Source organism: Denticeps clupeoides, chromosome 7, assembly GCF_900700375.1.
Source record: "Denticeps clupeoides chromosome 7, fDenClu1.1, whole genome shotgun sequence".
Lineage (NCBI taxonomy): Eukaryota > Metazoa > Chordata > Actinopteri > Clupeiformes > Denticipitidae > Denticeps > Denticeps clupeoides.
In genome coordinates, this window is record NC_041713.1 from 18744896 (window position 1) to 18768497 (window position 23602).

At 42.7% G+C, this 23602-nt stretch overlaps 2 protein-coding genes across 2 annotated transcripts in view; one reads left to right on the forward strand and one right to left on the reverse strand.

Moving 5' to 3' along the window:
* Nucleotides 1-7772: 7772 nt before the first annotated feature.
* Nucleotides 7773-23602, reverse strand: part of unkl (unk like zinc finger) — a 33872-nt gene continuing 18042 nt past the window's right edge. Inside the window, exon 15 of the mRNA XM_028986364.1 lies at nt 7773-7830. Within this exon, the coding sequence (XP_028842197.1) occupies nt 7816-7830 (15 nt within the window). The 3' untranslated portion in view covers nt 7773-7815. The remainder of the gene's footprint in view (nt 7831-23602) is intronic.
* igfals (insulin-like growth factor binding protein, acid labile subunit) lies at nt 16887-19737 on the forward strand. The gene is made up of 2 exons (XM_028986368.1): nt 16887-16948; nt 17459-19737. The coding sequence occupies exon 2, from the start codon at nt 17464-17466 to the stop codon at nt 19264-19266; it is 1803 nt and encodes a 600-aa protein (XP_028842201.1). The 5' UTR covers nt 16887-16948; nt 17459-17463; the 3' UTR covers nt 19267-19737.

Below are 23602 nucleotides of genomic sequence, written 5' to 3' on the forward strand. Positions count from 1 at the left end.
TGACTGAAAGATAAAAACAAATCTGAATCACTTCATCTAAAATGCTGGCAGTGGATTAAAGCAGATCATTGCTGGAATAAAAATGCCAATGCAATGAACTTGACTGTACTCACTCTACTTGGCTGCATTATGGTTTTCCATTGGGACACTAAATGGTACTTTTTTTATTTGCTAAAGAAAGACCAGAGAATAACACAATGTGGCATGAAATCAGAGAATCAGTACCATTGCTCTGGCATTATTGTATAAATGTAGCAATACACAAGGATGATGGATGCAGTTGCAAGAGAAAAAAAATCACAAAAGAGATTCTGTTTGGTGGCAGAATGCTAAAAAAAAACATTTTATTCGTGTCAAATTAAAACATAGCAGTGACTGTCACTTTGATTATGTGATGTTAAGGAAAATTTAATTATTGTGTTAGTCTCAAAAAATTGGACTTAAAAATACATTTAAACATGATCAATTTAAATGATTCTAAATGGAACTACACATAACAGGACAAGCACATATATTATGATTGATATTCAGGGAGAAGCACCAGGTGTCACGTTCTTATTTCTGTGCACAAAATACATGCTGCAAATACAATTTGTAATGACAAATTCATTTTACACCTTGTTGCACTTTGTCCACAAGAGCAGGATGTCATCAATTTATTTTGTGCACCGAACTGGCATCAGCACCTGTCATTTTGTGGACAGAAAGTTGAGTGTATGTCATGTCTGCGCTGACTCCGCCCCCCACAACACGCTCTCACTCCCCCCTAGAGTCTGTGTTTAGTGTCTGTGTGTTATGTCACTGGTAGCCACGGGCGCCCTGGTAAATCCTAATCCCATAGACTGGCGTTACCTTTCTTGCACCTCCGGGTTGTGGGTGCCTTCACACGTTCCTTTCCCAGGTCCCTTCGGCATGGATAGGGATCCTCGCTATACAAGCTCTCAACAACAGCACTACATAGGACATAACACTAATACACTCCAGCACTTTCACTTTCAGTCACTTCTGGACTCAATCCCCCAGAATCCTTGCACTTTTTACTTTCACTTTACTCATTTGCACTCCTTCACCCTACCTGTTACACATATTCTATGTTTTATGTTAAAAACATGAAAGTGTAATATTTAGTTATGTTTACAATATTTGCATATTGGTTCATTGTATACTTGCAATATTTGCAAAATGGTAGTCTGTAGCAGTCGCTAAAGCATTTCACTGCATATCAGACCGTGTATGATTATGTATGTGACAAATAAAATTTGAATTTGAATTTGGACCGGTGTAACAAGTATCAGGTGCGACTTGTTGTGTCACATCCGCTCCCCTACAAAAACTGTGTCTACAGAGCTGTTCTCCAACATGAACCCCAAGATTTCCCTGTGATCCATGTCAAACACCTCCCAAGGCTAGTAGGTGCTGTGGAAGTGTTGTGCAGTCACTTGTATATGTGTCATACAGGAAGCATATGGACTTCCTGAAACCGGTGGCATCACCACACAAGGCATAGGACTTGGTGGACACTGAGCCAAGTGCAGTGGTGTCGAACAGACTGATAACACAAGCAACTTGAACAGATCCTTCTTCACCCTCAGCATCCATCATTCTTCTCCCACAAAACTCGGGCGTGACAGTGTATCTGTATTGCATGATGGACAGAAAATTATTGTCTTGACAAAATGCATTTATTCAGCGGTAAAATCGAATTTTCTCCAGAAAGTCATTGACCAAGAGCATTTTGTGAACAAATGTAATTTTCATTCAATTTTGAATTTTAATAATCAATTTTGGGGCATACAATGCGTATGTAAAAACTGGGGAGAGTGGAGTAAAAACTCTCTCTCTACACACAAAGCACTGTATTCAAACCACTCTAACTTGATGTTACCTGGCAGAAAGAGGCATGGCACAATAGAGGTTAAAAGATGAACAGTTTCTAATTTATTAGCACCTGTAAATTATTATTGCAGTTACATGTGAATATTGTATGTAAAAAAGGTACCAATGTTACAGAGAAAACCAAAATGAAAGACAGGAGAAAAGATAGAAAAGGACAGCACAGCCTAAACCAAGTTTCAGAGACATCCCCTGATCCAGGAGAAAAATGGGAGGAGAGAAAAGACTCGAAAACCGGAAGGCTTTCGATGGAAAAAGCTGAGAAAGAAAGAGAAAGACCCCTCCCCACGTGTGAAAAGATCTTTATACACCTGGCCTACAGGAAGCTGTCACAGACCAATCAGAACCTGTTGTTTCTGACGTCATGCCCCCGGTGCCTCCCGTCTGGGGAAGACAAAGAGAGTAGGCGGTCCCGACGGCCAGCCCTCACATGTTTAGCTCGGGGTAGGGCTGGCAACTGATGCAATGCCATTCGCCAAAGACATGTAAAAACGGAGTGTATAAAGCTATCCTGCTCGTGTCTGTTCGCCGTCGGGTCATTGTTTGGTGATGTTTCCCCTGTCCTGTCTACTAGGTATGAAACCCCTTTCTCGTAACGTCATGCGTATGCGTCCTCCTTCCTTGCCATGTCCAGCCATCGTGACCGTATAGTATTTGTTAAACAAGTAAAGAATGCAGACTGTACAAAATATACTGAGATTAAAAGGTGTCTTCTCTGTGCGCAAGGGAGACTGGCGATAGAACCAGGCCTATCATTAGTTTCCATCTGTACCTGGTCTGATCTGAGCACCTAGGCAGTGGCCACTGTTTTTGCTTTTTTTCTACACCAAAAAGCTTTTCAGATTAGCCAAAATGACATGCCACAAGCATTCCTGGATGCCACTCTGCATATTTAACTGTTTTTAGCTCAAACTTAGCAATGCATTGTCATGCCAGTGCCATTATTGGTAATTATTGTGCACAACCAATTCATGATTAAGAGAAGGTGTTTCAGCAAATATAGCAGGAAATTTTTGAAGCAATTATGAAGCAAACTCAAGCAATTATCACAGACCTCAAATTTTGTTGAATATTCCACCAGGCCCTTATCTGAGATCCAGCCATTTTGCCAGTTTCAACAGAACCTGTGCCATAATACAAAGCAATACAGTAGGAATGCATGGCAGGAAGTAGAAGGTAATTATGAATAGTGGAACCATGATGAGTAATCCCTCCACTTGCTCTAAAGTGGCAGCTGTGACTGTTTTTACCCAAAATAAATGTGCGTACGTGAAAGACTTGAAAAAATACATAATAATAAGACTCCAAAACTCCAACCCAGCTGTCAATTAAAAATAAAAGCAAGCCAAGCTGCACTTAATGCCATAAACATTATTGGGCAATGTTATCTAATCAGATGGAAAGGCCTGGTGTAAACAGTTTCCACTTATGGCAGTAAATAAATAAATAAAATTATAAAAGAAATTAAAAAAAAAAAATTCGACCTGAGCGGGTCTCTATGGAGAAAAGAGAAGAGATTATATAATGTGCGTGTACAAACGGTGACTCATTAACTCTGGAAGCGACCTCGTTCAACAGCCGTCCACGGGGCCAGGTGCCACTGACACGCCAGCTTCAATGAGATGCATCTCAGGGGGATTCTGGGAGAAACGGCACGATCGCACAAATCACCCCATTAGATTTTTACTCGGGATCTTTAGCATTCGCATTTGGAACAGCCACCGGATGGTTTTGACAGGTCGGGATTGAATTCAGAGCAGCAGTCTCAGGTCGATGCGACCGCCAGACCTGAGGTCGTGACAGTGATGACACACTCTAAAAGAGCCAGAGACTATAATTACTGAAACCACGCTGCAAATAACTGCATCACAGTAGACCCTCCAGAGTTACTTTAGCTGTGACCAAATTGCATTCTTTTTTTTTTCCCCCTCAGGGGAGTTTCTGCACCCCACTCCACACCCCAGTACACTGTGTAAATGCGCAATGTCAAATTGTTCCTTTGAGCCTGCATAATTTTAAAAAAGCCTGAAGGCATTTCAGGATGAGTTTTTATCTTAAACTTGTTTCCTTTGTTTGATGTGAAACCTTGGGCATCATGCAAGCGACTCACCCTTCTCAGAACGGGAGAAAAGGTGTGAGGGGGTTGGAACAAGACGGTAAATAGCAATGTCAGTCCTCCGCCGTGGCACAACGCACATCAGACTTTTACATCAAAACACATTACGCTGTGCGATTTGTCATGTCATGACAAAAAATGGTGCATCTCAGATTCTCACTACAAATGAGAAAGCGCTGGTCTTTTTTTTTTTTCATTTCCTCCCAGATTAATGTGCACGCTATCAATCTGCACTCTGACAATATTGTGAACAATCAGCGGCCGCTTGCCAGCAGGGTCATTTTAGGGGTCGCAATGCACTGCGCTGCCTGGTGCTGCCAGTCTTGTGTTTGTCGGAGTGTGAATGCAGAACATCAGAAAGAGTGTTTCATTTATGTCCGCCTTGCAGGCTGCTGTTAGATCATCCTATCATTTACTTTTAGCCAGACAGCGGTCTCTTTACACAGATTCCCCCGACACTGAGCACATTCTAATGAGCTGTCATTGTAAATAAATGCAAATGGGCTCGGCCGCTTGATTAACGGTCTTAATGGAAAATAAATCCTCCTGACCATACGGAAAAGGATCTGGAGTTGACATGAATTAATGCAGCTTCGGAAATCCATGTCAAGCGATGTAGCTGGATAAACTGGGGACCAAAAAGGTCAAATCAATTATCACAGCAACATTTGGCGACTAATGACTGTCTTTGATGCTTTAAAGTCTAATTTGGGGAGGAAAGACAAGCTAACAATCGGCGAGGAAATGCACAAAGCTGTTCCTATCAAGGCTGATGTAGGTGAACTGAAGAAAGTCACATTAAGGTAGCAATCGCCCAGGAAATTAAGGATTCAAGTAATGGAGCATAATGATATGCTTTGTACTACACACAAATGATTGCATATTTGGTCTTTCTTATTAAATCAGTAGATTTTTCATGCAGTGGAATAATGGCTTTCAAGACCAATAGAGGGATATATGGAGTCCAGGAATCACAAACTGACTGTCTTCATCACCTGATGCTGCCTAAACTAAATAAGATTATTTAGACAGAACACGTACACTGTTTTTGAGTCTCAGAAGTGGCCTGGTAGAGCTAGACAAGGAGTGTCCACATGCCACATCGAATCTCTTAAAACTCTTCATCTCATCCTACATGCGCTTACTTCGCTGTTCCGCCTTGATGTCTTGACAATAAGTATTAAACAAGGGCTGTTCATAGCATGCTATTACTTTAGCAAATGAACAAAGAAAACCAACAAGTTATTCATTCAAGATAATAATGTAATAATACATTGGCTTGATCTGATGTTTGCTGGGGTCATGTGGCCCTAGAGCATTACATGTGAACATAGCAGATGATCTTCATCTTGATCTTGTTCATTTGTTAAATAAATACAGAATAATAATAATAATAATAATACATGCATACACACATACCTTTTTCTTGGGTCATAATATTTGGTCACTAGCTTTTTTGTTGATAACATAACAGCAGTGACAAGAGTGCAGCACTGAGTTTGATTATTTCAACGGATGTCCTAATTTGCCAATATGGATATGATGTTAAATATCTCCACACATACAGTGTGATTTATTAATAAAATCAGATAGGATTCCCTTCAAAATCGCTACACTTTTTTGCCAGATATCTATCACAAAAACATTTCTGTCAGGCAGCTCTGGCACTTCCTCATTAGACAACAGAAACTGAGAGTTAGGCTTTGTTTTTAGTTATTTTTCCTATTCATTTTAACACGATTAATGTTTTAAATCATACAAGCCAGCTGGTTACCATATGTGCTGTCTGGGACCAGGGAAATTTTAATTTTTTTTTAATGACAGTGTATCACAGGCTGTGATGAAGTCAGCCTGCATCATTATAATTAAACTGCAGCAACACCAAAGAGGGTCTTTTCCATCCAGATGAGGAAATGGGATATGCATAGAAAACTTAGAGTATACTCTTGAGTTCAGAAATATTCCTGTGAACCAACAAAGCAGACTGTCCTCCTTCCCCCGCGGCTAATTGGCGGATCTTCTCTTAATTGGGTCATCAGCTGCTTTAACTAGCTCTGTTCACAATGATCACCACGGTGGCTCAGTTCCGGCGGCTTGCAGATGTCGAGACAAAGGCTTCGAGCAACTCTCTCCCTCACAGGCTATCTGGTGTGGCTGTGGGCTGAGAAGGACTAAATATAGCTGCAAGGCTGAACAACTTGGCTAAAGGATGCTTTGGCAGTAAAGGAGACTGTGGGCACCTCAACATGCGACCCAGAAAAAGAAACAGTCAGGTCAGAAGCCTCCTGAGCAGAACTGAATCATTATCTACAGCCTCTGTGTTGTGGAAATGTTCGATCGTACAGGCCTGCCTCTTGGTAGAGGTCACTCCTGACCGCTGTGAGCTAATTAAGCATGGTTTTGGGTGTTGTAAATGATTCATTTTTTCTTAAGTTGTGCTTGTGAGGACATGAGGTCCACTTGTGGGTATATTGGTGGTTTATTTGTGGTCGTTGCATTTCGACACCAGCTGTAGAAAGAGAGGATTTACTCAGATGTGTACAGAGCATTACAGTACAGAATTAAACTCCAGGTAAATGTGTGCCCACCCCATTAGTGAAGTGAAAAAAGTGATTGACATTTGTCATTGTGATACACACAACAGAATGTGCCCTCTGCATTTAACCATCACCCTTTGTAAGCAGTGGGCAGCTATAAAAGGCACCCGGGGAGCAGTGTGTGGTGTGGCTCAAGAGCAAGTGCATCAGTGGCTCCTTGGCAGCTCGGAATTCAAACTCATCAGAGTTGGTACATATGCCATATTTCCTTTTCATTACATACTTAACAAAGCTTGACAAGTGCTACAAAATCAGTTCTGCCTAGTTTCCTAGCAGGGCTACCTCAGAACTGAAGAAACCATTTTAGTTTGACAAATGCAGAACATTGGAGCTGATCTGTGTTTTCAAAGACCCATTTTTTACTCCCTTTTATGTCAATTTCTGTTACGTGAAAGCCAGAAGTGTGAAAACAGTGTTTTACATTTGTGGCATTTTAGCAGACACCCTTACCCAGAATGACTTACAATCAGTAATAGGTAGTGTATATCAGTATAGGGAGTCCCCTTGGAGGTTTAAATGTCTTGCTCAGGGACACAATGGTAAGCCTGTGACATTGTGGCCTTCCGGTTCACAGGTGAGTGTAAAACCAACTAGGCTACTACCAGCTTATGCAAAGCAAAAAGTATTAGTGGTGCTGTTCAACACTCAGTGTTTGACTCACTGTCAAAAACTCAGCATAAAACCCCTGCCAGATCAAAGTTACTACTGGCAGAACACATCTCAGCTTTCTTGAAAGTGTTTCGCCATGTTGCAAAGTTTACAGTGTGCTGTTAGGGCATTATGTGAATGCTTAATGCCATTTTCCCACTTCAGGATCAGATAAAACAGTGTAAACGCTCTTTGAGGATTTATTACACACTGATCAAACCGCATTTTATTCCTCAGAAGTGGGAATAACACACTTTACGTAACTGCCTGACACGGTCCCAGTGAAAGGTCTGAGCTCATTAAGTGTGGCATTGCAGACAATCCACTGAGGCCTTAATTACACTTCACAAATGCTGAGCTGTCCATGGGTGTTTTTTTTTGTTCTACGCTTCTAGGCTCTTCATAAGTAAGCTCACCTCCTCCATCTCACCCCCCTCGCCCCCTCCTCAAAAATTCAGCAGCCTTGGGAAGACACCCCTTCTCCATCAGCAAGTTCTGTCACCACTTCCTGTCCGAATGCTCCTGGGGACTTGTGATATCTGACAGATCCTGTGCTGCTCCTCATCGACAGGTGCCCTGAAATGTAGATTTTGGGATATAGGTAAATATATCTGTACGATCATGTATCTGTACGATCATGATTCATTTTTTCATGTCATGATATACTGTAAATTTTTGTCTTTTAAACTTTCAGAATCATTGAAAAACAGTTATAAATATTATCACAATGCAAATAAATGTGTTATTTTTTTGTGGAATGTTAGCTGGTTAATGATTTAATTGCAGTTAATTGTGATTACTCACAATTATTTCTGAGTATATCTAAGTTCAAGCACAAAAGATGTCTTATAAATTGGACCTAAAATTTCTTCACTGTTCTTTTTCATGTTTATTTAGGTTCTGTTTCTGGCTTTAGTGAATGTAGTATCCATCTCATAGATCAAACATGACGCAAACAAAAAGCAATAAAAATATTTATAAATTAACCACACCCATGAATGCTTTGGTACTCTTATAATTATTAATCATAATTATCAAAATTGCTAAATTGAAAAAAAAGGATGAAAAAAATAGAAACACCCTTCTAGGTCTGGAGACTTGCAGAAAGTTTTGGGCAGAAGGCAGGAATAGAGATTTGTCAAACAACTTGACTGAAGAAGCACACACAAGATGACTTCAGCCTTCAGCTTCCCAGTGTGACCATTCTACAGGCATCCACGCTTTTTCCCAGAAAAGAGACAGGATAACAGAGTACAATAAGAGGGTAATCAAATTTCTGGCTTATACACCAAAATCTTATACACCAGACGCAAGGGACTGCCTCCCAGACCCTCACGGTCATAATGATGTAGCAACAAAACAGAGCTTCAGGAATGGAGAAATCTCATTACTTCATGAGGGATAGATAGGTTAGAAGAAGAAACTATGTCTGCCTCCTGGACATGTGATGCAGAGATCTGATTCTGATCCATTAAAAGCCTGTTCGTGGAGAGCCATACATGGGAAGATCTCCCCTATGGAGCATGTGAGAGGTGTAACGTTAAATTACGCCTAAACAAGACTTACCTTCAAAGAAATTATTTAATGAATAACTATAAAAGCGTGTGAATCTATGGTATTGCAGAATATTTTGTTGAACCATGTCTGGAATAAAGCAATATATACGATTTAGTTTTCAAAAAAGACCAGCACAGTTGACAGGACATTTGTCTAAAATGTTTTTAGAACATTTGCATAATGATGACATTTGCTGTAAAGTTACTTGTCAACACTGTCTGCCCTGCATAAAAGCTGAACACAACTGTAGACTGGAATTCCCACTAGCTGTGCTATGTCTGGTAGCAACGTATCCTGTAGTCTTCAGATACATTCTGGGAGGGAATTTAAAGGTTTTGCCACACCCAATTATAATCTCCCCCAGTACACGATTTGCAACCAAAAACGATCATTTGATTTTATCCCAGATCATATCAACCCAGCTGAGCATGATCACAGCTAAATAAAATTTAATCAATGTTGATATTGTGACAATATGTGTGAATAATTTTTATGTTTGTCGCGACACCGGGTGAGATGGGGAATGAGGAGCAGAGGGGATTTTAATAATCACCAAAAAACAAGAAAACAGGGGAACAAGGGATAAACAAAGACCAACCTGAAATGACAGGAACAAAACAGCAAAAAAAACACGTAAGATTCAAGTCTTGTCCACATTAATGCAGCAGCATCCACTGGGCTGGACAGTAGATGAAGTTAGCATTGTAACCAATGTACACCTTGTGCACTAAACACATACACTGTCACCTTCCACTGACAGCCTGCATCAGAGTAGAAATTAATGACAGTCAAATTATTGCAGACAAATAATGTGCACAACTGTCTAACAACACAAAACTCAAAGGTGCAGTGACAGGAATATTGGAAATTTCAGAGGTAACTGGAAGACCAAAGGACCTGGAAACACACAGATTACAACAGGCTTCTTCTCCATTGCCAATATTGGCTGGTTCATTAAAATTATAGAAACATGGCTCAAGAAGCAGGATTTTTTTGTCGGTTTGAACTAATGAGTTTCGTTTCTAAATATCATAATCTCCTCCTCGGCACCCGTGAGCCCCAGTCCCAGAAAAAGCCTTCATCAAACGGCATAGAGAAGCAATAACACATGCACACTACAGACTTATTTAAAGCACGCGCTGCGGTTATTATTTTACAATCTGGCCATGGGAGAGAGGCTGCGGAAATCAGCACAGCGCTTCACATTTATCTCCACCAGCACATCTCATGGTGTGTGTTTCACTGGGCCTGGAGTAGAGAAGGATCTTTATTAAACAGTCATTATGGATGTGCTCATGGAGAGGAGGGGTGGGGGGGTGACGCTGAGGTCCGGGAGAATTCGCAAGCGAACGAGGCTCGCAGATCCAATCAGCCGCACTCCTCCGCAATAATGAACGTTTTAATCAGGGCCTGCTTATTAAAGAGCAATTTTAATATCCACCTTGGCTGTTTTCTTTCACTTTTCCCCCCACCACCAACCCAATTAAGGGCACACAATGTGTGGGCATAGAAAGCATGCTATCATGCCATGGCGTCCCTGGCCCACCAGGTGGCAGCATGTCTTTATCCTGTCTTCCTGATTCCCCTCACATTTGTTCCAGCATATTTTGAATTTCCTTCATAAGATGCTCCCTAGTCCAGTGATGGAAGATCCTCCAACTTTCTCTTTACGCCTGTCTCTCTCCATCCTTCCTCACCCTGTCTCTCTACAGGAAAGGAGATCTCTGGTGAACCTGCCTGGCACCCTGGAGTTGTTCCTTTAAGTGGGTGTAATGCCATAGTGCCCCTGGTCTACTGGGTGATGTAAGGAAGTGGACCTGTAATCAGAAGGTTGCTGGTTTTAATCCAGAACCACCAAGGTGCCACTGAACAAAGTACCATCCCCACACACTGCGGACGCCTTTCATGGCTGCCCACTGGCCACTAATTGTGATGGGTTAAAAGCAGAGGACACTTTTTGTTGTGTGCACCCTGTTGCTGTGCTGCGTGGGTTGGAGCCTAATGGGTAACACACTCGCCAATGAATCAGAAGATCCAGGTTCAAATCCCACTTACTACCATTGTGTCCCTGAGCAAGACACTTAACCCTAAGGGGGGGGCTGTGTCTGTAACTACTGATTGTAAGTCGCTCTGGATAAGAGCGTCTGCTAAATGGCATGAAAGTACAGTGTATCACCGTGACAATCACTTTACGTTTATTTTGTTAACTATTCCTGTCGTGTTCTGGATTGGAGTCGGGGCTGTAAATCTTGGTACGATCAGGTTGATCAGTCTGCAAACATGAACATCTGGTCTATAGTACCTCTCTTTCCGTATAATTTGCTGCTTGTATATTTGTTTTGTGATAGGTAAAGTGTTTTGTATTTTGTAAATTAGTTTTATTAACTGTTGTTTTTTATTGAAATGTTAAGTTGATCACGTGATTTTAACTTCATCACGTGATTTTAATTATCCTGCAAAGAAAGACAGACTTTTAAAATGCAGTACTTGTCACGTTGGACTTGGGTTAGTTTTAATGGCAAATTTCATCTATAATGCTGGTGAGGCTAAAGGCTGCAGTCCGGAATCCTGCATTTACAACGTATATAACGTTACAACTGGTGCTAACACATCTATCACATCTCAGTCCATACTCCATTTTTAACCATTCAAAGCCACACCCACTCCGTACAACAACACAGCTTTCTTAAAGCACCCTGCACATTTTACAAATCTTTTTACAAATGCTACAACATGAGGCAACACGGCAAATTTGTACAGGCCTAATTATCCTATTTATATCCAGCAGTTCTTTTATATTACTATATGTAGTACATCTTTCTTAAAATTAATGTATTATTTAATTATTAGAAATTCTTATTTATGTGTTTATTGTGTATTTTTTATTAAGCTGCAGTATTGTAAAAATAACCTTTGCAGTGATGTAAAGATTTAGTAATTTGTCATTTTATATGAGTTTTTATTGCTAGGCAAGGAAGTGCCATTATCGCAATTGCATATTGGAATATTGATCTCAATAATTGCAACATGACTTTTTTCCCAAATCGTGCAGTCCTACATCATTTCCACAATTTCTATAGGTTGTCAAACATTGCCTTGATTTAAGGATGCATCACTTTTTGAACAGTGAAAGCCATCTGACTCTGAATATTGTGTATGTTGCGTGGTTAACAATGAAAAGGAAACAATGTGACAAATGTTTGTCATTTTATGACAAATATCTATAGGATATTTAGATATCAAATTCTAAATATTAGTTACATGTTAACACCAATCTCATATTGAGAATTTAGAATTGAGAATTCTAAAACTCTTAATCGGTGTGAAGCTGCTAATGCATGGCAAAGATGTGAAAGCACTTGCTTTTCATCTAATGTTAATATAAAATATGCTACTGTCAACCTTCATGTCTCAGTGGTTACATAAAAATGATTGCTAGTGCATTCGAAAAGATGATTATTTTACATTTACAGCATTTATCGGGCGCCCTTATCCAGAGCAACTTACAATCAGTAGTTACAGGGACAGTCCCCCTGGAGACAGGGTTAAGTGTCTTGCTCAGGGACACAATGGAAGTAAGTGGGGTTTGAACCTGGGTCTTCTGGTTCATAGGCAAGTGTCTTACCCACTAGGCTACTACCACCCATGATTATGTGTGACTTATCTGGACATATAAGCACATATACAAGTCAATTAGTATTTAGGACATTCTTAGGCAAGAAATCATCTATTTTTTAATAAAATATCCAAATGAAAGTAATAGCCACAACTGCAGGTGGATTCTGTTTATACTACTAGATGCAAAATTAAACCCATAAATAACTGTCACCCATTTAGCAAATAGCAACCCAGCAGATGTGATTTCCAGGCAATCGTTTTTTGCACCATTTCATTTGGCTTTTTATGAAGAGCATGATTTCAACGACCACTTTACAGGGACATAATAACACACTGAATGTAAGTTCTTTAGCACTGCTTTTCACTGCTGCACACATTATATGGCCACAAGGTTCTACTGAAGGAAAGGAAGGCGCTTAAAAGGTTTCCTGTCTCCCGCCTCTGTGGTTAAATGGACGTCTGATTCACCATTTCGACCAGAATCAGCACTGGAGAATGCGTCCATGGACCTTTTCTCCCCTCAGTCCCCAGTACCTGCAGCAAGTAACTTCGTGCACAACCCCGGAGAAGGAGAATGGCCACGGGGAGGCATGGCCACTTTGTTCCCAGCAGGTACCTCCGGAAGGCAGACCTGAGTAAAATTGGCGGTCCAATTTGACCCAATCCATCTGCTTCTGATTCACATCACGCTGCGGGGTGGTACAGCAACTGGCAGGACTAAACTGACTTACTCTCATTTTCTAACTGCCGCTATGTGCTCTGCATGAGGCCTGTTTACTGATGTCAGGTCCTCAGGAGTTATATAAAGGAAAAGCTAAAACAAGAAAGCTGAGGTATTGACCACTGAACATTTAAATCATCCAGAGTGAGGAAGTATTGTGAATGAGAGCTGTCAATCATGGCACCTCACGAAAGACAGAAATAATTACGCAGCAAGAAAAGGCATAGTCTTCCTCAATATATAGATTCCAGAGAATGCCTTACATTGCAAGGGCAAAGAAATCCAAAGCTTGGTGCATAACGGCAGTTTGAAACTAATTCCCTCAGTGTGCAAAGGTGTTGATGATTCATTTTGGTTTCCAAAAGTTTTATCTGGTCACATGCTATAAATTTCACAACTCATCATTATGAATCAATGCTGGTGTCAGAAAAAGAAATGATGTAAAATGATGATACCCTGAAGGAATTTTTTTTATTACATTAGTCATCACAAAGATCATTACCAATTCAGTCATTCAAATGCAAAACAACATAAACAAGGCAGTTTGATAATTACACCGAAATATTTTGCTTGTATGGCCATGATTCATGATCGCTGAAACGACAGCACCAGCTCAGGTTTTAATTATCCCCGTCCCATTGGCTCCGAGTGTTCCAGCATCATCCAACATCATTTATTTTCGCCTGCACGCAAGCCGGCAAGAGACGGATGCAGGGATGCAGGGCGAAGGCTGGGAGTTGTAAACATGTGGAAAGATAATTAAATGATACAGTTTCACTGCTATCTAGACACCCTCAAGGTTAATGGCTGTTCTCGTCGTATTCCAAGTAGGACAGTGCAGATGTTCTTTTACTTTCACCTTGGCGTCAGGAACAGCCTACCTATCAAACCGAGGGAGACCCCTCAACAGCTCCCCAAAACACCCTTCATCACTCCGTCCACTATCGACCATCCCTGCTGGGGCAGTGGTGGCCTAACGGTTAAGGAAGCGGTCTCATAATCATGGCTGCCCACTGCTCACTCAGGGTGATGGGTTAAATGCAGAGGACAAATTTCACTGTGTGCACTGTGTGCTGTGCTGCTGTGTATCACATGTGACAATCACTTCACATAAAAAAAAAAAAAAAACCTGCAATTTCTACACCTTCCCTCAGGACACATGCATGCTGTGGCATTCCATATGGCCTGGCAGTATGAGTTACCAAATTCACATAAAATTCCTGCCCAACATGGCGCCTTCAATGTAGAATTAGCTGTCAGAGGACGAGATGCGTGAAACAGACCTTTCAGCTTTAAATGTCCTTGCTTTTACGGTCACTATGCGGTAATCTACATAACGGAGCCTCCCTCAGCACATGAACGGTGGACTGACACCCGGCTGCCCTTCAGGTCGAGCGACTCCCCTCCTCTGCTCAGCGAGCGGCAAACTTTTCCGGCGCCGCCCGGGCCTCCCGTGAAGCCGACTCACGCGCCTGCCAGCCAGCAAAACCTCCAAGTACCGCTGAGTACGGGGGAATGAGCCAATTAGAGCTGTTTGTCACGGGAGCGGCGGCGGCGGCGATCATTACAGGCCCTGTGGCAGATGAGCCTCCAGCATTCCCAACTTCAGCCTTTTCCATCTCCATTTCACTTTTTAAACGATGGAGAAATAAAAACAGCAGCTTTTTTTTTTCTAATGAAGAGGATCCTGACAATCCTCACCTAGCATCATGACACACGGCGCCAATTTAGCAGCTTTGCTGGGCCAATTTACCGGCTGAGCTTGGTATTCAACAGTAAGTCAAAGTCAGCCACCTCCTTAAAGGCGACGTGAACAAATGGTCTAGAGATTACTGACATGCGAGACATCATCAGCCTTGTTAATCCGTCCCTTAATCAATTAAATGAAAATCAATGAAGACAGGCTCAGCTGGATAGCCTGGCAAGTTCCGTCAGAAAGCTGTAAAGAACCGGAGAGCAGATGGAGGTTTTCTGAAATGCTTTCCACTCTTCTAGATGCACTGAGATGCTTTAAAAAAAAAAATCTGCCTGGCATCTGTTCCGACTCCAACTCACGAGCAACATTTAAGAGAGCAGACAGCCTTAATGACTCCAAATGGCCATTACAGTTTAACATGCAAAACAACCCACACCAACAAATGTATCCTGCAAAAATAAATGTAGAAGGTCTGTAAATGAGAGTGAGGCCGTAATACGGTTATCATTAATGGCAGGACTCCCTTCATTTTGTAAAGCTGCACTGCCCCCTATTGCTCTGCGGTGGAACGTGGTCTGTTGATGTTTTGAGGGACATGTGGCCGACCCACCGAGAACACGACACTTAAATATACTGAATTTGTGCTGGAATGACCTTTCTGACTCAGTAAATGTCATCGCTGTGATATATATGAAAAGAACTAGTGTCACAGACGATGATCAAACATGGAGGCGCGGCATAATACGCGGGGTGGTAGTAGCCTAGTGGGTAACACACTCGCCTATGAACCAGAAGACCTAGATTCAAACCCCGCTTACTACCATTGTGTCCCTGAGCAAGACACTTAACCCTGAGTGTCTCCAGGGGGGGACTGTCCCTGTAACTACTGATTGTAAGTCGCTCTGGATAAGGGCGTCTGGTAAATGCTGTAAATGTAATACGCTGTCACAGTGCATATTACTCCCCTGTCTGTACATATACGCACAATTTAAACTTCAGGTTCAGCGCATGTTTGCCGACTCTTCAGATCCGGTTTCTCGCCGGACAGTGTTTGCCTGTAGGCAGACCTCCATGATTAGTTCACCGGTCTTGCAACACGTTAATGTGTGTTAGCTCACGTCTTCACCCCCATGGATGAAATTCCAAAGGTTAGCCGTGCTGAATATGCACTCTCATCAATGACACGGACGGACAGCGGGGCTCTCCGTGTTTGGCTGTGTTTTGGAACTGTTCCAGCTGTGTGTGTGTGTGTGTGTGTGTGTGTGTGTGTGTGTGTGTGTGTGTGTGTGATCCTGCCTTTGGTCGAAAGTGAGTTTAAGTGAAGCGAAAGTTCAGGTCTGTTTTTGCACATCAGTTCTTGTAAATGTTTGCTAAATTATTGCCAAGGCTTTTTTTGTTGCTGGTGCCAGATTATCTCCTTGAATGCAACTGCACCTTGATTACAAGTGTTGTTGCATAATTAACTCCACTCGAACAAAAAGTAGGCTCCACAATGCTGTCGGCTCTCAAACGATCGTGCTAAAATTATGCACAAAGGGGTGAAAGCCGTGTCTTTCCACTTTTTCTAAAAGAAATCTACAGTGCGTGGGGCAACTGTAGGAATCTACTGTAAAGTAAACAGGACCCTGCTTTGGTAAACACTGCACGCTGCGCAGAGCATTCATGAAAGTCAGCGGAACGTTGATTCAGAAAGATTCGCTCACCATTCACCCCAACTAAAACCCCACAAAACTATACTCAAATATCTTTTCAGCAGGCCTGTTTTGTCATGCATTGCATAAATAAGCTACGAAAATTCACGCGTTGTGGAATATCATTCACTTCATACATTGGAATGTTAATTATTTAAGATGGGAAAACATTGCTGTGTTCAATTTGATAAGAATAACTTTTTGGAGGGAAAAAGTGTGATTGCAGGATAACTTTCAGGAATGAAGAGGTTAACTGGGTGACAGTGCTGTGGGTCTGGCTTCTTCTTTTTTTTTTTGCCATGACATGGAAGGTAAAAGCATGTTAACCCTCACACACACACACACACACGGACACACACATGCCACTCATTCTCTGACTGACCGAATCCTCAGAGCCTGCTGTCACAAAAGGTAAGACCATACTGCAACCAATAGGAATCACGAAACAATGGCCCAAATAATAAAATAAAAGAAGAGGGTTAATATTTGACTTTTTTTTTTTGTTTAGCTGTTCAGCTAATCGTGGATTATTTTGCTTTTTTTAGTAAAATGTTCACTGTTCAGCAACGTAGGGTTAAGCATGTCGCTTAATAAAATGGATAAAATAAGGTTCACGGCAAAAGCTTTATGGACTAACTAGTAGCATCAAGACTGAAGCCACTAGCACCCATCTTAATGGGGGGGTTGTAGTAGCCTAGTGGGTAACATACCTACGACCAGAAGACCACAACGTCCCCCCGCTTACTACCATTGTGATCCCGAGTAAGACACTTAACCCTGAGTGTCTCCAGGGGGGGACTGTCCCTGTAACTACTGATTGTAAGTCGCTCTGGATAAGGGCGTCTGATAAATGCGGTAAATGTGAATGTGCTCATTACCCTGTGTCTGTCCTCATCACCATGTGTCTTCATTTGAATTCAGCCGAGATGGACGCCCCCGTGCTGCTGATCCTGTGGGCGCTGGGGACATCACTGATCGCAGCAGACCCAGCCACCTCCGCCGAGAAGCCCACAGAGGAGCCCGTTCCCTGCTCCAACGGCTGCACCTGTCTGACCGAGTACTACAGCATAGACCTCGGTGTTTACTGCAGTTCGCGCAACCTCACCCAGGTTCCCTCGGACATCCCCTCGTCCACGCATTCACTGTGGCTGGACGGGAATCTGTTCCCGTCGCTCCCGGCTGGTGCCTTCAGTCACCTGAGCAGTCTACACTTCCTGAACCTGCAGCGTGGCCCGCTTTGCGTGTTGGATGCCCAGGTTTTCCGTGGGCTGCGCGCTCTTGCGCACCTCCATTTGGAACGTAACAGCATTCGGACCTTACCGGCAGCCGTCTTCCAAAACACGCCGAACCTCGCATCGCTGAGTCTCCACAACAACCAACTGGCGCGGATTGAGGAGAGGCTGTTTGCTGGCCTCTCCAACATGTGGCTTCTCAATCTGGGCTGGAATTCTCTCTCTGTGCTGCCTGATGCGCTTTTTCAGGATTTGCATGGCCTTCGAGAACTAGTGCTGGCGGGGAATCGCCTTGCCTACCTGCAGCCACAGTTGTTCCAGGGCCTGACCGAGCTGAAGGAACTTGACCTAACAGGGAACGTCTTGAAGGTCATTAAGGCCAATGTGTTCCTGAAACTTTCAAAGCTACAGAAGCTTTATTTAGCACAGAACCAGATCACGACTATGGTGCCAAGGGCATTTTTTGGCATGAAGTCCTTGCGATGGCTTGATCTCACCAACAATCGGTTGTCTGTGATCCACGAGGAGACATTTCTGGGCCTTCATAGTCTACACGTGCTACGTCTTTCCAACAACTCCATCGCCAGCCTCAGGGCAGGAACCTTCCGGGATCTGCAGAACCTTGAGGAGCTACGACTAAGTCACAACAAAATAGCAGTCCTGGGAGAGTGGATCTTTGATGGTCTGGGTCACCTGGAGATGCTGGAGCTGGACCACAACCAGGTTCACTCGGCACGTATGGGCACCTTCTCCGGCCTCTCACATGTCGCCGTGATCAACCTGTCGAGGAGCTGTTTCCTCAGCCTGCCAGACCATGTCTTTAGGGGCCTGTCGAAGCTGCACAGTCTCCACTTGGACAAAGGGTGCTTGACAAAAATAACCACCCAAGCCTTCACTGGTCTTTCAGGGCTGCGCCGACTTTTCCTTCAGGACAACAACATTTCTGTGGTGGAGCGTCAGAGTTTCTCAGATCTCCAAGGCCTGCAGCAGCTCGACCTGAGGTTCAACAAGATCTCTACCCTATGTTCCAATACCTTTTACGGCCTGAAGAACTTGGACTATCTGCTTCTGTCGAACAATCAGCTCCGACAACTTCCTTCTGATGCCCTGTTACCGTTACAGCGCCTTTCCTGGCTGGACCTCTCCACCAACCGTCTGGAGTACCTGCTGAATGGAACCATGCAGCTGCTGTCGAGGCTGCGGTACCTCAACCTGAAGGACAACATGCTGAGCAGCCTTCCGGCCGCCATTCCAGATCACATGGACAAGCTCTGGCTGTCAGGAAACCGCTGGAAGTGTGACTGCAGCGCCCGGGCCCTGAGGGAATACTGCATTCGGAAGCCACAGGCCTGTCCCCGCCAAGTGGAGACTCTGGCCGAGGGAGACGAGCCGCACACCGTGGTCACGGTGTATAACAACATCACGTGCAGCAGCCCCACAAGTCTGGCGGGTCAGGATCTGAGGGACGTTGACAGCACGCATTTCAAAAACTGCTGAGTTCGGAGCCATCAAGTCGTACGCCTGATGACTTCCTGGTTTCACTGACACAGTGACGTAACTACAAGCGAACTGCCTTCACTTTCCTACAGAAATTTGATTTCAGCAACCATTCATGGCCTTGTTTTCATGTAGGGACTGCCATGACAGCCAAAACAAACAGTTCTCTCCAAAAGCAGGGATCTACCAAAAAACGTCAATTCCTGGAACCATATTTACAGCTGAAGGATGTACTGGGTAACACTAGCATGTCAAAGTGTTCGAAGTTAATAGAACCAAAAAAAAAAAAAAACAGGGGAAATCATCTGTTATTTACGATTAAGGTCTCATTGATGTTGGAAATGGACAATGAAATAAAAAATAATGTGAATTAAAAGAGGTTCTAGGCTTCTTCACAAGTTACCACCATGACTTACGGATAATTGCTTTACTGATTATTCGGACAGCACCTTGATGGACTGTGATAGAGTACTGTAAGAGTAGGTTGTAATGTAAGAGTTTCTAGTTCCTAGTTTGTTCGGTTGACGCTAGAAGCTCAGGGCGGGTTGCGGTGCTGAATATTGGTAGCGCGCTTTCCTGTGGGCGGTTATTAATCTAACATCAGGAACAAACCTGCGGGGATAAATAAACCTGTTTGTTTTTGCCTCTGAATAAATAGTCGGGCGAATGAGAGGACAATGTGTGCATGCAGAAATGGAGCTAGCCCACACCGTGTGTAAACAGATGCAGCCTCCGCTCATCAAACATGAGGGGACATGATAAACTTGCCAAAAAACTGATTTCATTTTTCATTCCAAAAGTTTAAATAAAGTACAGATAAAATTGAAGGGATTGTTTTATAGTTCTTCTAGTAAATTTCTGCAGTGTTTTCAGGTACGTAATACACACAAAATACACACCACTGCAAATCTCAACCACTGAAAAGTCATCACATTCATTGCATAGATTAGTCCAAAACCACAAACAGTCTGTCAATGGACTTTCAATAGAGCCTGGACACAAAAGACTGATTCAGCTCAGCAGCAGGGTCCAAAGTAGCTCATGACAAGTGAAATTTGGGTGGTTTGTGTCTGAGTCATTACGCTACATTGGCCACACACATACTGCAGTGTGAACAGTGGCCCCCCGTAGAACCCTTGGTGACGTGTTCATTTGTTTGCATATGTCTAACATGGGGAGCAAGGGACGATAAACGATGAAATAGAATACCACATATATTTATTTATCATGATCATTTTCTATCCTATCGTGGCCGAAACATGTGGATGCCACTTTGTGTGTGCGTGACATGCTACAGGTCTGAATGTGCAGCAGACCACTGCTCCATATCCAGCCACGGCACAGAGCAAACCAGCAGTAATGCAACTAATTATATTTAAAATGCCACTTTTAAAGGTTACACTGCACAACTGGTATGCTGAACATATGCTTCATATTTTGCCCAGCCTCCTGTCAGACCAAATCTTAGTGGAACCAGTATTAGACTGGGTTTGGGTTAAGCGGGTAAAATTAGTAGTACTACAAACTAAGGTTTACCTGTAGTATCCTTTTTTTTATAGCCTGATGATAATGTATTGATGACATATTCCAAAAAAGTATGTGCATTTTTTTCTTATGTCTGGAACATCTAGCACATCTGTCCAATTTATAGACCCACATCCTCTTGCTTGTTCAGCGCAAAGTCACTGTGAGCAAGGAGTGGACTCAGAGCACAGGGGAGGACAGCATGTCTACCTCTGCACCTGTGCATCGGCAAAAAGAGGCTTCTGGTCATTTGAGAAGTTGAAAAAAGCTGCTGGGTTTATAAATGTGCAGTGGTTGTGTTGTACTGCTACAGAATGTCTTATTGTACCATCAGAAGCTGCAAAAGCAGCTCCAGGGGAGGCAAGGCAAATTTGTAAAGTTAAGTGAAGTGATTGTCACATGTGATACACAGCAGCACAGCACACGATGCACACAGTGAAATTTGTCCTCTGCATTTAACCCATCACCCTGAGTGAGCAGTGGGCAGCCATGACAAGCGCCCGGGGAGCAGTGTGTGGTGACGGTGCTTTGTTCAGTGGCACCTCAGTGGCCCCATGGCGGATCGGGAATCCAGCGAGGGGGTACAGAGAGGGGGTACACCAACTGACAGACTTGTGCAAGGTCAACAACTTGTTTATGAATGTGGACAAAACGAAGGAGATCATTGGTGACTTCAGAAGACAACAGAGGGACCACTCTCCACTGAACATCATTTACATTTACAGCATTTATCAGACGCCCTTATCCAGAGCGACTTACAATCAGTAGTTACAGGGACAGTCTCCCTGGAGCAATTTTTAGGGTTAAGTGTCTTGCTCAGGGACACAATGGTAGTAAGTGGGATTCGAACCCGGGTCTTCTGGTTCATAGGCGAGTGTGTTACCCACTAGGCTACTACCACCCTAGTAGCCCTACCACCCATCAATGGATCTCAAGAACACTAAGTTCCTCGGTGTTCATCTAGAGGAGAACGTCTCCTGAGCTCTCAACACCAGCTCAACTGGCAAGAAAGCCCAACAGTGTCTTGAGATCATTGAGAGCTTTCTGACCAGCTGCATCACTGTCTGGTTTGGGAACTGCACCGTATTGGACCGCAAGACCCTACAGCAGATAGTGAGGACAGCTGAGAAGATCACGGGAGTCTCTCTTCCCTCCAAAATGGACATTTACCACACACGCTGCATCCGGAAAGCCACCAGCATTGTGAAGAACTCTACACCTCCCTCACATGCACTCTTCCCATCCTGAAAATGGTACCGAAGCATTTAGGCCCTCACTGCCAGGAACTTTCCACTCTGGACTGACACATACACACTACCTCTGTTATACTGAGTGATATTATCTGTGAAAGCAGTACTATTTACACTATTTTACTTCGCACATTTATTATTCATTTCACCTGTTTAGCGCTGACTGTCTCGTTGGTGTCTACATATTTTTTGCACTGCACTGTAGGCCAGTTTGTCTGTCACACACATGCACTTTATGTCAATTTGTAACTTTGTCTAATCGTTCAAATGTAACATGTAGCACCAGGTTCGGGAGAAACGTTATTTCATTTTACTATGTTCTGTCTAACATGTATATAGCATGTATATATAGAAATGACAATAAAGCTCAACTTCAAGACACTTCCAAAAGACCTATACATGCAAGTTCATTAATGTACCATACTCTATACACACGGGCAATTCAAATGTGGAAAAAGAAATACTGGACGAAACAATAAAGCAAAAATTATGCAGAAAACAAAAGAGAAATAACATCAAATGAATAAATGAGATATTTACAAAATGACTGGCTGCCCTGTTATCCAGAGGCATCAGTGAATATTACAGTGCTTTAAAAATGTATATCATTTCTAAAAGCTGTTCCAGTTGGGGTACCTGCTAGCAGTTCCTTTGGTTCTTTTGGTGTCTGTGAGAACCGTTCTGGATATAACAGCATAAATGAGCATGTCCAGGTTATGCATAGGCATATCTGTGATATTTTTCAGTTAATAAAAACAGATTTTATTAGTGTTATGTTAAACTGCACTAATCTCATAAACCCCATTTACATTTGATCAGATGAGGCAGATGCTCAGTGTTTCTAACAGTTCAACACGGAGGCTGAGCGCAGTGGGTTGAAGCAGAAGAAGTCTGGTGGAGTTAAGTATTGATGTCTGAGGTCCATGTAATGGGATGTCATTAAGGAGAACATACGTATACTACAATGCACTCCTGTTACATGTCCTGCTGTGTACCAAGAGGAAGGAAGAAGAGGACCCGAGTATCCGAAGACCTTCACCACACTCACACTTGCTTGTGTTACATGCCGCAAGGCCTTATTTGATTATATATGATTTATTCCTACCTAATATCACAGGTGCACCCAAGAACCTCAGGGATGTATTCTTCTGTGTTTCATAATAATTTCACAAAAAATGTCTTTGTTCATGTTGAAGGACAGGCAAAGTATATTTCTAAAGTTAAACTAGTTAAAGTTAATATATCCAATGTTTACATACTCATCAAAGAAATCTGTAAAAAAAAAAAGGACAATAATTATTATTAATAATAATAATAATTTGGTTATATATACAGTACAGGCCAAAAGTTTGGACACATCTTCTCATTCAATTTCTGTTTAGTACATAACTCCACGTGTTCAGTTTTGATGCCTTCAGTGAGAATCTACCAACATAAATGGTCATGAAAATAAGGAAAACACATTGAATGAGAAGGTGTGTCCAAACTTTTGGCCTGTACTGTATATAGAAGCCCTTCTTTCAAGAGGCACTAATGGAGTATTGGTGGGAGTCTGGGTTTTA